Source organism: Porites lutea, chromosome 1, assembly GCF_958299795.1.
Source record: "Porites lutea chromosome 1, jaPorLute2.1, whole genome shotgun sequence".
Lineage (NCBI taxonomy): Eukaryota > Metazoa > Cnidaria > Anthozoa > Scleractinia > Poritidae > Porites > Porites lutea.
The window spans coordinates 11,594,778-11,612,549 of record NC_133201.1 but is presented as its reverse complement, the minus strand read 5'-3'; the positions used below and the strand labels follow the sequence as shown (position 1 = coordinate 11,612,549).

General features: G+C 38.8%; 2 protein-coding genes across 2 annotated transcripts; both read right to left on the bottom strand.

Moving 5' to 3' along the window:
- Window positions 1-5,825: 5,825 nt before the first annotated feature.
- Window positions 5,826-6,413, bottom strand: LOC140948862 (uncharacterized). The gene has a single exon (XM_073398160.1). The coding sequence runs from the start codon at window positions 6,411-6,413 to the stop codon at window positions 5,826-5,828; it is 588 nt and encodes a 195-aa protein (XP_073254261.1).
- Window positions 6,414-8,970: 2,557 nt separating this feature from the next.
- On the bottom strand, window positions 8,971-12,998 carry LOC140935253 (uncharacterized). The gene is made up of 3 exons (XM_073384799.1): window positions 12,782-12,998; window positions 11,780-11,944; window positions 8,971-9,328 (listed from the first exon to the last, which is right to left on the bottom strand). Exons 1-3 carry the CDS (start codon window positions 12,857-12,859, stop codon window positions 9,017-9,019), a joined length of 555 nt encoding a protein of 184 aa, XP_073240900.1. The 5' UTR covers window positions 12,860-12,998; the 3' UTR covers window positions 8,971-9,016.
- Between the last annotated feature and the right edge of the window lie 4,774 nt (window positions 12,999-17,772).

Sequence of the window (17,772 nt, the reverse complement as noted above, 5' to 3'; positions counted from 1 at the left end):
TAATAAAAAAATGATCCTGTTAAAAAAAAATAAATATAGAAAATTGTTTTTTAGCAGGGTTGTTTGCTATTTATCCTTAAAAGCAGTGTTGCATGTATAATTAAAATATGAGAAGATCACTGTTATTAACAACATGCAGTTGCTTCATTACATTGACACAGTGCTGCTATTCGTATAGGACCCGTACACCGACGTGTATTTGCTATGAAATACGGAATCAAGTCTCTACTTGAATTTATATGGAATTTTTCAAGTCTCTTGAAATTTCTGATCAACAAATTTCCATGAAAGTGTAAGTCTCCTCAACCACTGTTCCATTTTTAAGGAAAAAATTTCAGTGGCATATTTCGAAAAGAAGAAAAATTCGATATGACAAGATTAGGAACCGATCCAGAGGCGTAGAATCCACAGTTCGTAACCTAACCACTCTACCACGGAGTAGTAACTCGCCTGCTAGATGGAGTTTGATTTTACTCATTTAAAAACAACCGTAACCCTAATTAGAAGCTAACCGTTTCGAGTCAGTGCTTTAATAGCCCTAATCAGTTTAGACGGAATCCCGTATGAATAGCAAATACAAGACGATGTACGGGTCCCGTACTTAAATAGTCAGTAGAAAATGATCCCACTAGGCACATGTAACTCTTCTCGGTATCGAAGTGTTTTTGGTTGAGAGCTAAGATTTTCCCTATTACTCGAGTCCAACCTGATTGATGAGATTACTTTGCATGGAGTATTTCGGCGAACCTACACAAGCAATATTAGAGTTTTTTGCCGCATCCGTGGATAGGCTAGGCTGCTACACAGCCGTTTTTAGCCTCCCCGCTTAGTGACTTACGTGATCACGTGGGGCTTTTGAACCAATAGAAATGCGTAGATCAGTTTTCTTGATTCTAATCTTTGGGCGGACTTCTGTGCAGTACGACAGTGTTGTGTAAACGAACTGTCTTTACAATAAATGCATCCGAAAAAGATGTTATTTTCAGCGCAAAATATCACTTGTGAGGTTGCTTACATTTGGCTTGTTTCAAATCGACCTCGATTGAACAATGACTCAGCTGGATCGCACATTAAAGGAGGAAGTTAAGCTTAATATGTACGCAACTCGTGTTTGGTTGCTCAACCGAATTCGTCCGCTCGATTGTCTCTGCTAGACTTAGAAGGGTGACTTTTCGGGTGCTGTTTATCGGTTTTAATATGTAGTTTTCTTCATTTTTGTTTATACAGATATGAATGTGGCCTTTCCTGCAAATTTCCTTTGGAATCCTTCGGAATAGTTACTAATTCTGGCAGAATTAGAAATCGAAGACTGTACTTCGATGGACTGCTTCGATGTATAAGAAGAAATATCATATTTAGAATTTTCATGCCTGCTACGTAAAAACTGTACAAGGGACTGATAAATTATAATTGAGGCTGACGCCGTTTTTCCCAAGGATTAGGTAGGACTTTGCTATAACTAAATACCATGATTCTGATCGAGGAAATAAGTAGCCTTTCCCTTTTTCGTGGCATCAAATAAAGCCATGTTTAAGTCTTGCATACTGACGGTTTATGCATTCAAGTATTAGCTTATTTTTTCCTCTCAATTTTGCATCTGTTCGCCTGTTACTTTTCTTAAACACTAGGCCAAGATTCCTTGCTTTATATTAAAGCTAAATTTTTCATTTAAGCTACTTCAATATGATTGCTGCATTCTAAACTGCAATGTGTATAGTCACAAGTAAACATTAATTTGTTTTAGCTACAGTATGTCAAATTTTCCGCCAAAAATATGTTAACTTTTGATTGATATCCATGGAAATTCCATGGAGGTTTTTCACACGGGCAGCGGGAGCTTCAAGTTAGCGAGGTTCGAGTTACCGGGGGTAAAATTACAGTAAATGTATGACGGAAATCCAGGGGAAATCGATTTTGGATCGAGTTAGCGCAAGGTTCGAGTTATCGGGAATCAACTGTACTCATTATTTCCAATTTCTGGGTATATTTTGATTGACACATTGACGTAACATGACGTCATATCGTTCAATTTATTGTCAGAATCCAATTTTCTCTAAAATACACATTAAGCGAAAAATTTTTAATGAATAGTACGGTGTTTGATAAAATCAGGTAGTTGCTAACGTATAAGTAACCTTTACCAATAGCAGCGATGTCATGATGACGTCGTTTATTACTGAAAAAGGAACTAGGCATAGCCTCTTTAGGCTTTCAAAGGGTTGTGTTGTGACACGCTTTTCCCCGATTACTGGGGTCAACCCTTCAGTTGCTCAGATAGTTGGGGTTCACGAACTAACTCTGACCATAGTGTGGAAGGTATGAACCGTGGACATAATTGTTCTTGATGTCGCTTGGCTTGGCATGGCTCAATTTACGGTCTCGACAACTCTCTCCCCCCCCCCCCCCCCCCGGAAGAAAAAGCTGTTTTTCTTCTACGGCAATGCATTTTGATTCTAAAAGTTGCAAAAAACTTTTGAGAGACTTTCTTTCAAGGCATTAAATTAATTAGGGTTGAAGTGATGTAGTCACGTGAAACGTGCATGACCTCATAATAATATTAAAAAAGAAATTCAAACTGGGGTAAGAATGGTTGATTACAACTAAGTTTGAAACATCTGTAAATGTTTGTTTTACCGTGCGAATTTTTTCCGTGGCCGGAACGGAGACAATTTTTCATTTCTTAAAAAGATATTAACAGGTGAAAAGTGTCACTAATTACTAATTAAATAAAAACGTGAGTCAACCATTCCGGCCAGATTCAAGCGAGAAATGATGATGCAATAACAAAAATACTGTTCAGTATTTAATATACACTGTGTGGCATCTCGCCACCCCATTTTTAGTTTTCTTTTCTTTCCTGGACTCGACTATAAGTGGTCACGTGACACATATATCTGATTTCTTACGTTACAGGGAAATTATTAAATCACAAAGTTATGACCATTATAAGATTTTATGCAAATTAGCCTCAGGCCATGCCCTAACTTGCTTGAGTCCGACCTGAAGCTCAACATTTGGGGACTGACTGTTCCAACAATGGCTCTTGGAATCAATTTGACTTCTTCGCCAAAATGACGCACAAAAACTGCTGGGTTTGGTGTAAACTGGGTTTGGTTATCAAAGTCGTCTTTAAAAACCCTTACTTCCTGTTTTGGCTCTCAGTGCGCTGAATCTAATTTTAGGCTGTCTGTTTATAAGTAATTCCGAGTGTGACTTTCCTAATGCGGTAGGTGTAGCCCTGTAAGTCAACAAAAACCGGTCTAATTTTATTTGCACACACGCGCTTGTATCTCCGATCTTGCCCAATTTATCCTTAAATTCACCCACATAACGTTCTGATAACCTATTTGCAGCAGGATGTCCTGGAGCAGTTAGAGTATGAAGAATGTCGTCCTCTCTTAGAAATTTCTTGAATTCATCACTCGTAAACTGAGTCCCTTAATCTGTTACAAGGTGCTCGGGTAAACCAAAGTAACTAAAAAAGTTTCTCAAGGCAGTAATGGTGTTGTTGCTGGTTGCGTATGTCATGGGTACTATATCTCCAAAAATCTGGAAAAAGCATCCACAACGACTAAAAAGATCTTGCCAAGATAAGGTCCAGGAAAATATACGTTTAATTGTTTCCATGGTCCCCCTGGCCAGGGCCATAAAGAAGTCGGGGTGGATTTTGGCGATTTAGCAGACTTTTGACAAGCAGGACATGATTTAATTGTCTCCTAAAATTGCTTATCAACCCTAGACCACCAAAAGCATTTCGAGCTAATTGTTTCATTTTAACCATACTCAGGTGCTATGCATGCAGATCAGCCAAGGGTTCTGTGATGACTGCGGTTTGACAACTCGCGAGTTCCACAGGAGGATACCATCTTCATTAGAGAGTTGAAGCCTTTTACTGTAATTAAGGCGGAACACTGGTTCCGGAATATCTGGACAACCCTACTGTTTAAACTGTAGCACCTTTCCTGGAACTGGGTTTCTCGTGGTTTCCATAGCAACAACTGAAACAGTTAAAAACTGATCTTCTTCGATAAATATCACATTTTCAGTTACCTGTTCCGTAATAGGCTGATTGTATAAATTGGCCTCCTGGACAAAAAATCGGTAAAGACATTGTCTTTTGTCCTTTAGCTAAAAGTAGTGCCTATCGTTTAATCCTTGCTACTGCCAACTGGGGTTCAGGCTTGTGTTCTCCAGGTAAGGTAATCAAAGGTTTATGATCTGTTAGAAGTTTGAAGTGTCACCTAACAGGTACTGACGTAATTTGGTCACGCCAAATACAACAGCTAATGACTCGCGTTTTATTTGGGATTATTTTTTTCTGCATTGTTCAGTACCCTGAATGCATAGGCAACAGGTTGGAATGCACGATCAGGTCCAGGTTGCAATAATGCAGCTCCCACACCCAGCGTCACACTGTAGAGTTAATTCAACCACAAGATCATAGTGACGTAAAACAGAATCGGAGCACAGGGTAACCTTGATGTTATCAAAAGTCTTGTTCCAGTTTTGTCCATCTCCGTGGTACCTACAGACACCGCCAAAGACCTTGGTGTGACTTTGGATTCTAATTTAACTTACGATGAACATATAATTAAAACCGCTTCCTCGTGCATGTCCCGCCTTGGCCAGATAAACCGTGTCAAGCATGTCTTCGACAAACGTACACTTTTGATGATTATTAATTCCTTAGTTTTTAGCAGGTTATTTTATTGCTCCAATGTTTGGTCAAATACCTCAAAATGTAATGTCAACAAGTTACAGGCAGTGCAGAACTTCGCATGCCGCATTGTTAGCGGCGCGCGTAAATTTGACCATGTTACACCAATTCGCAAGGAGCTAAATTGGCTTTCAGTTCCCAGTCAGCTTTATTACCGGAACGCTACAATGGCTTTTAAATGTATGACCGGTCAAGCCCCTGAATACCTTACATCAAAATTCATAAAGCGAGCAGAGGTTAGCCGACGTAGCACCAGAAATTCACAGCTTTTACAAATTCCCTTTTTTAGAACAGCTGCCGGTCAGAGAACATTTTTCTATAGAACTGTGAACTTATGGAACTCCCTAGACAATTCCTTTAAACTGTGTAACTCGATTGATGTTTTTAAAACTCGTTTACGTACTAAATTACTTAAAGAATTGTAATTTTATATATATTTTAAAACATTTCTTAATTGTAAATAGGATCATGTATTGTCTTTGAAAAGCCCCTTGGGAAAGTCAATAAAGTATGTATGTATGTATGTATGTACCTCCTTACAAAGTAATCCGTACAAAGGCGAAGCCAACTTTGCAAAATCCGGCACAAATTTAGGTAGAAAATTGACAGATCCAATTCAAGCAATGACTGTAATTCAGAAACATCTGTTAGAGATGCTACACCCTTTATTGTCTGCACTTTCTCAGCAGTAGGTGAAATCCCCGTAGCAGAAATGGTAGTACCAAGATACTCAACTTTATCCAGCACGAAAAAGATAAAAAAAAATTAGGGTTAAGGTTAAGACCATAATCCTGCAATCGTCTCAGTACTCGATGAACGTTTTCCAGATGGATTTCATCTGATTTTCCTGAACTAGCTATGTCATCAAAACGGACGCAGCCACCTGGAAGGTCGTTATAAGGACATTTTCAATAGTGCGTTGGATGGTTGACACAACACTACTCACTCCTTAAGTCAGGCGCTTGTATTGGTGGTAGATCCCCAAATGAGTGTTAATTGTGTATATTTTCTACTCTCTGGCGTAAGCTCTCGTTGATGATATGCTTGAGAATTTTTTCCCCAGAAAATGTTCTCAGTAGTTCCTCCAGAGTTTGTATGGGGCATTGCTCTAGGACTGATTAGAAAATTTGTTGATTGTGACAGAGTAGTCCCCACAAATTCTCAAATCCCCATTTGCTTTAACAATAGGAAATGTTGGTGATGCCCACTCGGAATGCTCTACTTTCTCAATGATATCATCTATCATTTTTTCCAAAGCCCCTTCATACTTAGACCGAATTGCAAATGGTACTACCCGTGCTTTGGTGAACACAGGACTCTCTTCACTTACTCGCAATGACACTTGGATTCCTTTAAGTTTTGCTTCTGAACTAGTGTCAAGCAAATTAGGGTACTGCTGAACTATATCCTCAGCTGCAGTTGAAATCGTACTAAAAATGTTCTGCCAAGGTAGTGTTAACTTAGACATCATGTCCCGCACCAGTAGTGATGGTCCCTGAACTACACGAATTAACAGGGTACCCACCTGGTCTCGTAATTTGACATCCATCTCCTCTTCACCCAAACACTGGATAATGTCCCCAGTACAGCTTCTAAAAAGCACCGTAGGAGGTCTGAGTGTAGTTACTTCTCCCCCTAGTTTGGTGTAATCAACAGAATCCAACAATGTCCCAGAACTGCCTGTATCAACTTCCATAGGGACTCCTCGGTCTTTAATTGTAACTGTAAGTTTGTATAAGGGCGTTGTAATTGACGAATTTCCAGAAGATTGCACTCTTTTCATAGAAACAATTCTAGAAAGGGCTGAATTCCCTTGCTTCTCCTTGGCACAAGTTCCTGATGTTGGGGTAGCTGTTACTTGGTGAGTGGTGTTATTACCAGCTAATTCTTTCTTTTTTTGAAGCGTTCTTTGGCCAAACGCCCAGGCTTCCCACAGCAATTACATGTAGATGCGACATGGCTTCACTTGTCGGCCAAATGTCGGGGAGAGCCACACCGAAAACACTGCTTTCCTCCCATTTTTGACTTAGGATCTGTTTGCCTTTAGCTTTCTTGGGCAGGAAAAGATTTCTTGTAGACAACATTTACAGGTAGAATTCCAGCACCGGAAGTATCGGTGTTGACCTGAAATAACTTAGATTCTTTCTGAGCCAGAGAAGCGAAAGCGAGCGAAGTTTGCATCTTGCAAGTTACATCGACTCGTAAGGAAGAGAACCTAGGAACGAGGTTGCCATCTTGGTTACAGTATTTACGGTAATATAAAGAACTTGGCTCGATCTTATAACGTCACCGGATTAAAAAAAAAAGATCCGGATTTAGTGTCCACACGATTCCGGATTCATAGCGTATTCAAACATTCCCACTCTGGAGAGCGGATTAAAAAAGTTGAAGATTCATAAGCCCGATTCACAGGATACGTGAGGAAGGAAGCTGTATCTGGAGAGAAGAAAAAGTTGCAGATTCAAAAATATTTTTATCCAGATACGTGTGGAAGAGGCCTAAATTCATACATTTATTGTTACAACCGTTTCGAATTTGCATGTAATTAAAAAAAAAATGCTGTTTTAATTTTTCTTTTAATGCAGGAGACAGTTGTTACAAATTTTGCCACCTAACAATTGTGCTTCCACCGCATTTTGGATCATCAAAATGGCGTAGGAGGCAAGAGCCTGTATGGCTAAAGGTCGTTTCCGAGTGCCCTTTACTGGTCATGTAGAGTTTCAAAAAAGTCCTTCGTCGGATTTCATATGGCGCGGGACAAAGGACCCAAAAACGGGTCGGTGCGCTTAGACTAATCAGAGTAGCTCCCAAGGACTCTTGGGGATAAAGCTGTCACTCACAAGTACTAAGCGCATTGAAACGTGACTTGTGGTTCAAATTCCAACATGAGGTCGATTGCGAAAGCGATGAAAGTTGCTCTTGAGGCCACAGGCTATTCTGAATTGCGTGACTATCAAAGGAAAACAATCGAAGCATATCTGTCGGGGAGGGACGTTTTTGTGTATGCTCCAACCGGAATTGGCAAGAGTCTGACTTTTGAGATGGCTCCATAAACTTTCGATCGTTTATTTGGAGAGGATTGCGATGCCATCGTGTTAGTGATTGTCACGTTGATTTCTCTCATGAAAGATCAGGTCTCAGACTTAAACTCCCGTGGCATTAGAGCATCGTACGCAGCCTTCCTCGACGATTGGGGGCTTTCTCTCACTCCGTGAAGCTTCCTAACAAGGGTTTCGTTCTTGTCGGCACAGTTACAACACAAAATATTAGTTAAAAACAGCTGTAAAAAACAGTCACTGGAGATCTCCTTTCCCAGTATTGACTCGAGATTGAAACAAGTTTTTTTTTTTTTTTTTCAGCCGCCTGAGGTCGTCAACTTTCGCAAAAAAGTAAACAAATTTGCTCCTTCGATGATGGAGATACAAAAAACACACACACGTTCAATAGACTTAGTCGGAGTAGAATCAGTGTATTCCGCCGTTGAAGTCAAGGACTCGCAAATGAAACCTGAAACTCCACATGCGAGTCACGCCACTCCCCATTTTTGGCGTGAGATGCAAATGGTAACCCTTCAAGAGAGACAAGTCGACCTCTCGCGGTCGGCCGCTTCGCGGCCAAAAAAGGCTCGTTCCGCTAGCCAAGAGGTCGACTTGTAGCAAGTCTACTGGTCATGTAGCAGCTCTCCTAACGTTAAAAGCCAATTGGTTCGATACCCAACCGTGAATCATTGGGAAATAAAGATAAACAATGATGTGTTACTGTTTTCTGCGACTGCTGAGAAAACATCTTACAACTGTTTACTGCCGACTGAGGCAAATGCCAAGCACTGTACTTAAAGCGCCAGCTCCACACAACACTCGTGGAAGCAGCTGACTTGCAACCGCACGGTAGTTCTTTACGGCACGCACCAAAAGGCTATACCCCTCGAGGGAGGAGGACTTATATAAATGGTCTGGGAAGAAATTTGAACAGGAAAAATAAATTTATTTTTACATTTCCATTATAGATGTGAGCCTTGTTGGCAACTAGCCATATATATGTAGTCTAGTTAGATTTCTGAGGACACCTTATAGGGGCGAATGTTTCATGAAAAGAGGAAACGATACAATCTGTTTTGTTATAAATAAAAAAAAATAGTTTAAGCTTTTCTCCTTTTCTCGTTGAAATTTATGGTTCAAGATAAACCTTTCGGATGTAAGTATTTCTTATTTGACAGGAGAGGTAACAAAAATATCTGTGCTAATGTGAATGATGATGAAGATCCAAAGTCTTTGCAAAGACACCTATATTTAACTGTCTTCACATCCAGTTAACAAGTAGAATGGCGACAGCAACGAGTAAAATACAACAGATTTTTTCGGATGATCCTCGGCTGAAAAGCTCATTCTCTCTCGGAAGTACCTTGGGAGCGTCGGTATCTTGTTGTTGGTCGAGTGAATGGTGAGATGGATCAATGGTGACGGTAAAATCCTCACCTGCGGGGCTGGTCGCCTCTGAATTAGGAATCACAGCTACTGTTTCATCCAATTCGTCCTGGGAGCAATCACTTAAAGCTGGGATCTGACAGAGAGATGAATTTAGACAGAGTTGTAGAACTCGTAACCCAGGAATCTAGATATTGACACCGGAAAACAAAGTGAATGAAAGACAACCCTTTCAAATACACGAAGTATGATTTTATGTATTAGTAGATAACTCACTTTCATAAAAAAATGTGTGCTATTTTAAAGACATCATTACGGAATCGCGCCTGTAGATACGCGTCGCTAGTAAATGCAAATTTTTCTGTCAGTCAAATGTGTCCTATTATTTGTAGGTGGAAATTGGTAAAACATCGTTATTGTTTTGGAGACAATAGAAGAACAAAAGATAACAGAAAGATCAAGTTATGCGGTCTTAAAGCGTGTTGCGTGACTTAAATCAGTTGGAGCATTTCTCCTAGTTTTCCCGCATTAAAACGTTGGAATGAAAAGTCTGAAGCTTAGCTTTTAAAATCTTGATAGCCAAAATAAAAGGGGTGCCCCAAAAGGCAAGCATTTGGGAATTCAAAATCGATATTTTTGTCTCCAGCGAAATCCGGCGGATGAACAGTAATTTGCATATAAGCGTAAGTGAAGCGAAATAGATACAAATTGCCGTGGTTGTAAACACAACGTTTCCTCGAAGTTTTTTTCCTTTTGAAAGCGTAAATTCGCATGAAAGAGCTCAGCTTGCACAAAATAATATAAAATGAAACGAATCAAATCGAAAAGTGGTTAAAAAAAGTCAGGATATTTCAATTCGATGGAAAGTAAGTGATTGGGTAGGTGATTTGCATACTGATAAAAATAACGTCTAGCGCAGTTCAAAACCGTTCGGCTTCCTGAATTGTTTTCCTGGAATTCTATACATTCTGCTGGCCTAAATCGTTAAAATATGTTATGAAGTCAAAATATTTATCAAGTTGAGCGTTTGCATTTCCTTATAAAAGAGAGTAGCGCGAAAGCTTGGATCTATAGATTTTCTTAAGTTAAATTACCTTTGTATCGTGGAAACAATACCCTAACACTTGAGTCTTGAATCAAAGGACGTGACATGCGTCGGCTCCCTTTGTGAGCGCGCAAATAGTCATGGGACCCGCGATTTTGCGGGCGACACGGATCTACAGGCGCCGTTCCGTAATGTGAAGCTGAACCTAGATTGAAAGCTCCTATCGCCGCATTCAATGTAAGGGAATCCAAAACAGTCCTTGGATCTGTTTAGCCACGCCAGATTCCAGTTACTGGATACCGTATTATTTCCACGGAGCTTGGATACCGCATTTTAATCGTTAGTGTGATTCCGGATTCCTTGAACAGTATTCCGGATTCCAAAACTCAGGATCCTGAATTCTAAAAGCGGACAATTTTCTCGATCCGGAATACAGGTTCCCTTAGGGGGCGTCCTTTGGGCACAGCCAACGAAAAACTCACGAGTTTTACTTTGCAAACTTGTGTCTTACTGACTGTGAAGTTATTGATCATGAAAGGAAGTTTTCGATCTTTTGAATTACGGTGTTATTTTTATCTACTATTCATTTTGCATTATTAGTTCTGTTTATTTAATTAGTTATTTGTAATCCCACTTCCACATCACCAAGCAAGTGAGAAGAAAATGTTATTTAATATTATTTTTCTTCGCGCGTGCTTGGTGATGTGGTGGTCAGATTATCAAATAATAATAATAATAATAGTAATGATAATAATAATAATAATAATAATAATAATAATAATAATAATAGTAATGATAATAATAACATTAAAAATTAAAATCTTTATTACAAAACCTCAATTAAAATCCTATTTACAATCAACCTGCTCCATCCATTCCATCCATTACAAAAGAAACCCATCGGCCTTCATTAGAGAACAAAAACAATCTTATATATAATAAGTGAAAAAAAGAAACTATTCATTTACAATTCTAAAAAATAGAAGTTACTTAACCTTACATAAAAGAAGAGGAAATAGATATAATTAATAATAAAAGTTCAAAATTCTATAAAATAATAATAATAATAATAATAATAATAATAGTAATAATAATAATAATAAAAATAGTAATAATAATAATAATAATAAGTAATGGTAACAGGACTGAGTGGAGTCCAATTCGGTCTGTAATCATACGAGTGATTAACAAAATCGGACGACCGCGTAGCGGGAATTCGATTTGTTTAATCACGAGTATGATTACAGACCGAATTAGACGACACGAAGTTCTGTTACCAATTAATCATAACTTTAACAAAATTTGTGATATAATAGGCTATTTTTTAAATCAAAACGAAAGAAATTCGAAATTTTGTTTTGCTAGCAGTGAGAAAAAAAAAGCCATTTTAGTGCGCGCGTGATGGCGCGTACTGTCCAATTACTTAGGGGTGACGCGTACTGTCCTATTTATGTGTCCAATTAAGGCTGAAATCAGGGCAGTTGATAGCCAATCAGATTTGACAATTTTGTTATAGTTATGATTATAATAATAATAATAAAATTAAAAAAAATAATCATAATAATTAATTAAATAAATAACAATTACCCACACCAGTGATATAGGCGCGGCGTCTAGCATCTTTCTTAGAAGTTGACACTTTCTGCAGTCGTCAAACATATCATCCACGTAGGTTTCATCACATTCTTCACTTCTACGATCTTGGACATAATGAAGAGTTAGCTGAAGCTCGAGCCAAGCAACCTTGTTCCTTAAAAGCTGCGAACAGAAGGAAATTAGTATTTAGTTTGTACTCTAGTAAGTGTTTAGCCGGAACAGAAACGTTCACAACCGAACACCTATTTTAACCCTCGGACCTATACGAAAATTCCTACCCATGGCAGGGGAAGGGGGTCGGGGGGGGGGGGAGATAAAACCCCTCCCTAGAGATATGTTGCAGTATTCTAAAAGGATTTTGCCATTACGGAAAAGACCTTGATCTCAACAAGATGAGGCAAATTTTATTGAGATGAGGTATATTTTTATTCGTGGTAGCGCTACCGGAAGCCTGTGACGTCACCAACAATGGTCGCCATCTTGACTATTATTGTTGAAAGAAGTTGAGAAAACATGCATTCTCACTTAAAAATGATCTATTAATCAACTGCAACCATTGGGGTGACAACCACCTCACTCCCAACCCCCTCCTTCTAAGTCCGAGGGTAAGCGTTGAAAGTAGCGTTGAAATTAAATTTGCAACCCTAAATATGTCCCAAAGAGGTACTTTTGAACATCCCTTAACAGTGTGTTTTGTATGCTTACCAAACACCTTAATGATCTATCAATCAGTTGCAACTATTTAATCAGTCGTTTTCTCGATGTTTTCGCGCGGATTATTAGCTAAAGGTAAAACCAAACAAACAAACAAACAGGACAATAACAACAACCGGTAAAAATAATAATAGTTCAGATGTTTGATGTTGTGCGTATCAAAATTTAGTCGTAAACTTCAATTGAATTCTAACGAATTACTGCGACAAATCAAACACGAATTAGTTGAAACAAATATCATAATCAGCTACCTCAAATAAACTTCAGATCTTTAGTTTTGATTACCTTGATTGCCCTTTGTCTTGCTTTCAAACGCCTCCTCAGTGTCTTGTACCCAGTTTGTTTTTTCGTTAAATCGCTCATAGTCAAGGTAAAAACATTTTTGGGGGGGAAAGTGTTTAACTGTATTCTTATTATTAGTTCCCCATTAATTCGCCCAAAGCCGACTGACTAACGAGGCAAAGCATAATGTGTTTTTTTCTTTAAAACGAGTTTATCATTATACAGCTAAGCTCAATTTGTAAAAAAATTAGCTCTTATGCGAAAATTGGTAATTACTAGGTGGAACTTTGCAATTCATGACGTAATAAAAACGCGTTCTAATTGTTATAGACGCTACAAGTTAGCACGAGCTTTCTCTACGAGTGCAAACCTAACGAGATGATAGCATAATCTCAAAAAATTATAACAACATAAATTGCATTTCAACTGAAAGTTTTATTTTAATTCATTAAATTATTTTTGGTTATTTGTTTATTTATTTATATTGGTCTTTTAAGTCCAATCTGGTCTTCCTGCTGGTCTAATGAAAAGATAAACGATTTTAGACCACTATAATCTTCTTCTATACAACGGCCTTAAGACTTATGATGCTTTCAGGTAATACTTTGCTTTAAGATAACACTAGTCGGGCCTTATTGGAAAAAAAAAAGGGGATATATTCATCTGAATTTTCGTAGCACTATGTTATTAATTCATATCATATTCAACTGAATAGTTTTGTTTTTTTCTTATCCACATCGAGAGGAACAACGGTAGAGTAATCTATTTTTGTTTATTAAAAAATTGAGCCAAACAAAACAAAGAAAGCAAAAATTATCTTAAAGAAATATAACAAAAATTGCTGTCTCTAAAATTAATGCAATGCATTTATTAATAAGATTGCAATTTCTCCTTTTTTTTCAAAAGCTTTTGTCATTCATTTCATTTTAGTGGTAAATGGAGGATATTTATTGTATGACGTATCACATAGTAAAACTGCATCTCATTTGCATGGACGTTGGTGAACTTGCATCTCGATAGAGCCACCTTGTGAGCAAAGTTGTCGTGAGGGGTGGGGGGGGGGGGGCTTTGTCAAGTGGTACAACTCGTACGACTCGTGCAACTGGTGAAATCTTGCATTTCATTTGAGAAACTCAGAATTTGAGAGGATTTATGTGATATAATAAGGCGTTGAATCAAAAACGTTTTCAAGTGACTCGTGTCAGTCGGAAGTGAGGCATTTTCCCTTTTAATATATAGCGACGCTGTCAAATTCGTAAATGTTTAATATCTTTGTTTTAATAGTGACGACTGCCCCAATCATGCACAATCATGGAGATAGGTTAAACCACTGCCAGATATTGCAAAATGTCAACTTCCGGTTGCCAAGTGTATCGCTCAAAAGCATCTTTATAGTTACAACGCGGTTTTGCTTAAACTCCTAAAAAGCGAGAGACTTAAATCCCAAACGTTGACTTGATGTAATTCTCTCAACGAAAGGCTCTCGTTGTCTCTTTCCTTGGCGACCTGTCCAAATTTGCCAAGAACTCAGCACTCAGCCCGCGACTCTAAATACCTGCCATGTAAAAATATAAAAAAAAAAAAAAAAAACAGCAACAACGAAGAAAACAACAATTTAAACAACATCAACTACAACAACAACAGTATGGTTATCGGTTTATGTGAATTGTTTCAATATACTCAATTGATCAAGGAGCCTACACGTGTCACTTTAAGTACTAATTCACTTATCGACATTCTTACCAATGAGCCGGTCAAATTTGCTACATCAGGTGTATCTCCTATTGGTTGCAGCGATCATAGCTTGATCTATGTCTCTCGTAAATTAACATGCCTCAGGTCGATCCCGCGAATCATTGAATCGAGACAATATAAAAATTTTATGCCTGATGACTTTGTGAATGACATGGCGCTGGTTCCGTGGGACACAATTGAGCAGATTGATAACCCTACTGGCGCATGCATGGGAGGTGTGGAAACAGTCATTTCTAGCAGTAGCCAACCTTCATGCACCTGTCAAGAAAAGGAGAGTTAGAAACTCTTATGCTCCCTAGCTCACCCCTGAAATCAAACGATTGATGTGGGAAAGAGACAGAATAAAGCGTATCGCAATTGTCACCAGTGATCAGTTGAAATGGGCAGAGTACAGGAGACTTAGGAATCGTATTAACCACTCTATTAAGGCCTCCAAAAAGAAGTACTATCATTCGTGTTTCGAGGATATCGTTGGCAAAGCTAAAGCGACTTGAAATGGACTTAATATATTATTATCGCGAAAGAAAAACTTTGCTCCGGTGTCAAAATTGATTATTGGTGACACGGCGATAACTGACCCTCATGAGCTAAGCAACGCTTTTAACAGGCATTTTGTCGATATTGGACCTAACTTAGCGGCGAATATAAATTCCCCTCGAGTCAGTTTTCGTGATTTTGTAGAACCGTGTGATAGCACCTTCGAGCTCGAATTACTGACTATTGATGGACTGCGCAAACTTGTGAATGATATTCCTGTCGGCAAGGCTGATGGCCTCGACGGTATTCCAACTTGCCTCTTAAAGCTTTCATTTCCTTCCATTGCGTCTTCACTTACACATATTTTTAATTTCGTTATTTCTAAGGGAATCATTCCTAAAGACTGGAAGAGTGCTAGAGTAACTCCAATTTTCAAAGCTGACTCGAAAGTTGACCCAGCCAATTACAGGCCAATTTGTGTACTTTCTGTAATTGCCAAACTCTTTGAAAAATCCATCTTTAATCAGGTTTATTCATATTTAAATAATAGTAACTTACTTTCGAAATATCAGTCTGGCCTTAGACCTATGCACTCTACCTTTACAGCTCTTATTGACATGACAGACAACTGGTATCTCAATATCGACGATGGTTTGACAAATGCCATTCTGTTTATTGACTTAAAAAAAGGCTTTTGATACTATTGACCATGAGATCCCACTGTCAGAATTGGAGCTGTAAGGGTTTAAAGGTGTTAGTCTCAATCTTTTCCGAGACTACCTCTCAGACAGAACTCAGGTTACAGTTATAAACAACGTAAATTCCGAAACTAGCTTCATAAGTTGTGGGGTGCCTCAAGGTTCAATCCTCGGGCCTCTTACTATCTCTATTGTACATTAATGATCTCCCTAACTGTAACCTTCTATCGGATGTGAGAATGTACACCGATGGCAATAATCTCACGTTTGTCTCCAAAGACCCTAATGAGTTGTTTTCATCCCTGACTCATGATTTGGGCAATCTGAAGCAATGGCACGATTCTAACCGTCTAAGTCTTAATGTCCTCCAGACTAAGTGTCTGTTTACAGGCGCGAGGCAAAAAATCTCTTTGCTCCCTAGCGATCCACACATATCCCTCGACGGGCATTCAGTTGAAAGAGTCAATCGTTACAAATGCCTAGGTGTTCAGGTTGAAGAAACACTCTCGTGGGACGCTCACATCTCCGAAGTCATCGGTAAAGTTGCAAAAGTACTAGCTGCCCTGAGGAGGCTAACACCAATATGTCCCCAGAGTACCCTTGTCACTATTTACAAGTCATTGATTCTTCAGCATCTCGATTAATTATTGCAGCGCTGTCTGGGGCTACATCGGTAATGGTCTCAGCCAAAAACTAGAGAAACTACAAAACAGGGCTGCACGCATAATTACAGGGTCTAGCTGGGATGCCAGCTCTTCCCCGATTCTTCATGCCCTTAAATGGGATAGCCTCGCTGACAGAGGTGCTAAGCAACCTTGTACCCGAATACCTGTCTGATAAATTCGCCGGCATTAATACCATTCACAGGCATAATCTTCGAGGTGCGCAACATAACCTGTTTATTCCGCGACCGAACACTGAGGCCCTAAAAAAACGTTTTCGTTATAGGGGCCCAGTAACATGGAACAGCCTGTCAGCTGAGGCTAAAAGCAGGCCACTACTTTAAATTGTTTTTATTCCGCTATTGTACATTAAGACTTTCTTAGTAGGCATTTATTATAGGATTTTTTCAATAATCTTTGTTATTTTTAAGTCTTAGTTTAATGTGCACGGCTCTTTAGAAGACCACTTTTTAGTGATAAGGATTCCGTGGTTAAATAAGGTTATTAATTACTTACTTACTAGTATATAGCTTTAATCAGGACTAAAAGCGAAGCCTCCGTTTATATACTTATATATATGTAAGCAGTTAACGAAAATATAATAAACTCTGAGCCAAAAAAATAGACCTCCTTTTGAATTATGGGGGCTGGGTGATTAAGAAAAAAGTGTTGAGAAAAAACACCTACTTCCTCCATAAAACGTGCAATTAGGCATTTTCACGTCGACGTTATGCGTTGGCCACAAAGAAATGGGCAAAAAAAGCGTGATGCACGTGCAAAGCTGTTCTCTTGCTGAACAAACCTATTGCTTTTTGGCGTTCTTATTAGGGAGGTTTAGGAACGACGACGGCAACGACGATGGCAACGAGATCGTCAACCTTAAAGAAAAATCTTGCCGATTTTTGTATTCGCCATAAGTTTATGTTTTCTTCTATCAGGTTCGGAATGGAACAGTCAGGGGCTCCGCGGCGTGCGCTTCTACGGGCGCGCGAAGGCTCCGCTATAAGCGAATCAATATAGGAATGCCTGGAAATTTTCAGGAAACGCATTCCTTTCTTTTTTCTTATGAAAACACATTAAGAAAAGGGCCTAATGAAAATAAATCAACACGTATTAAGTAAGCCTAAGAAATTTGTTGCTAGCAGAAAAATACTCATTTTTGTTATTTTTGTTATTTTGTTATTTTTATTTTCTGCTAAAACATTTTGCTACGACAATGGTTCGCAAAATCTGCAGCTCAAAAACGTTGTGACTTTTGGAACTTGCTAAAGAAAGACCGTGATTGTCGGAGGCAAAAACCGCAAACGTTGATTAAAGTTGTGACTTAAAGTCGCATGTCAGTTTGAGTAATGCGCGCATAAATTGAAAATAGCACTTTTGTAACAAACAAATATGTCCAGGA

Bases quoted from the DNA above. Each gene is read 5' to 3' on its own strand.
- LOC140948862 (XM_073398160.1), bottom strand. From the start codon at position 6,413: ATGGAAGTTGATACAGGCAGTTCTGGGACATTGTTGGATTCTGTTGAT.
- LOC140935253 (XM_073384799.1), bottom strand. From the start codon at position 12,859: ATGAGCGATTTAACGAAAAAACAAACTGGGTACAAGACACTGAGGAGG. The intron at 11,945-12,781 runs GTAATCAAAACT...TTCTGTTCGCAG, and splicing joins CAAGACAAAGGGCAATCAAG to CTTTTAAGGAACAAGGTTGC. The intron at 9,329-11,779 runs GTGTGGGTAATT...GTCAATATCTAG, and splicing joins ACGCCGCGCCTATATCACTG to ATTCCTGGGTTACGAGTTCT.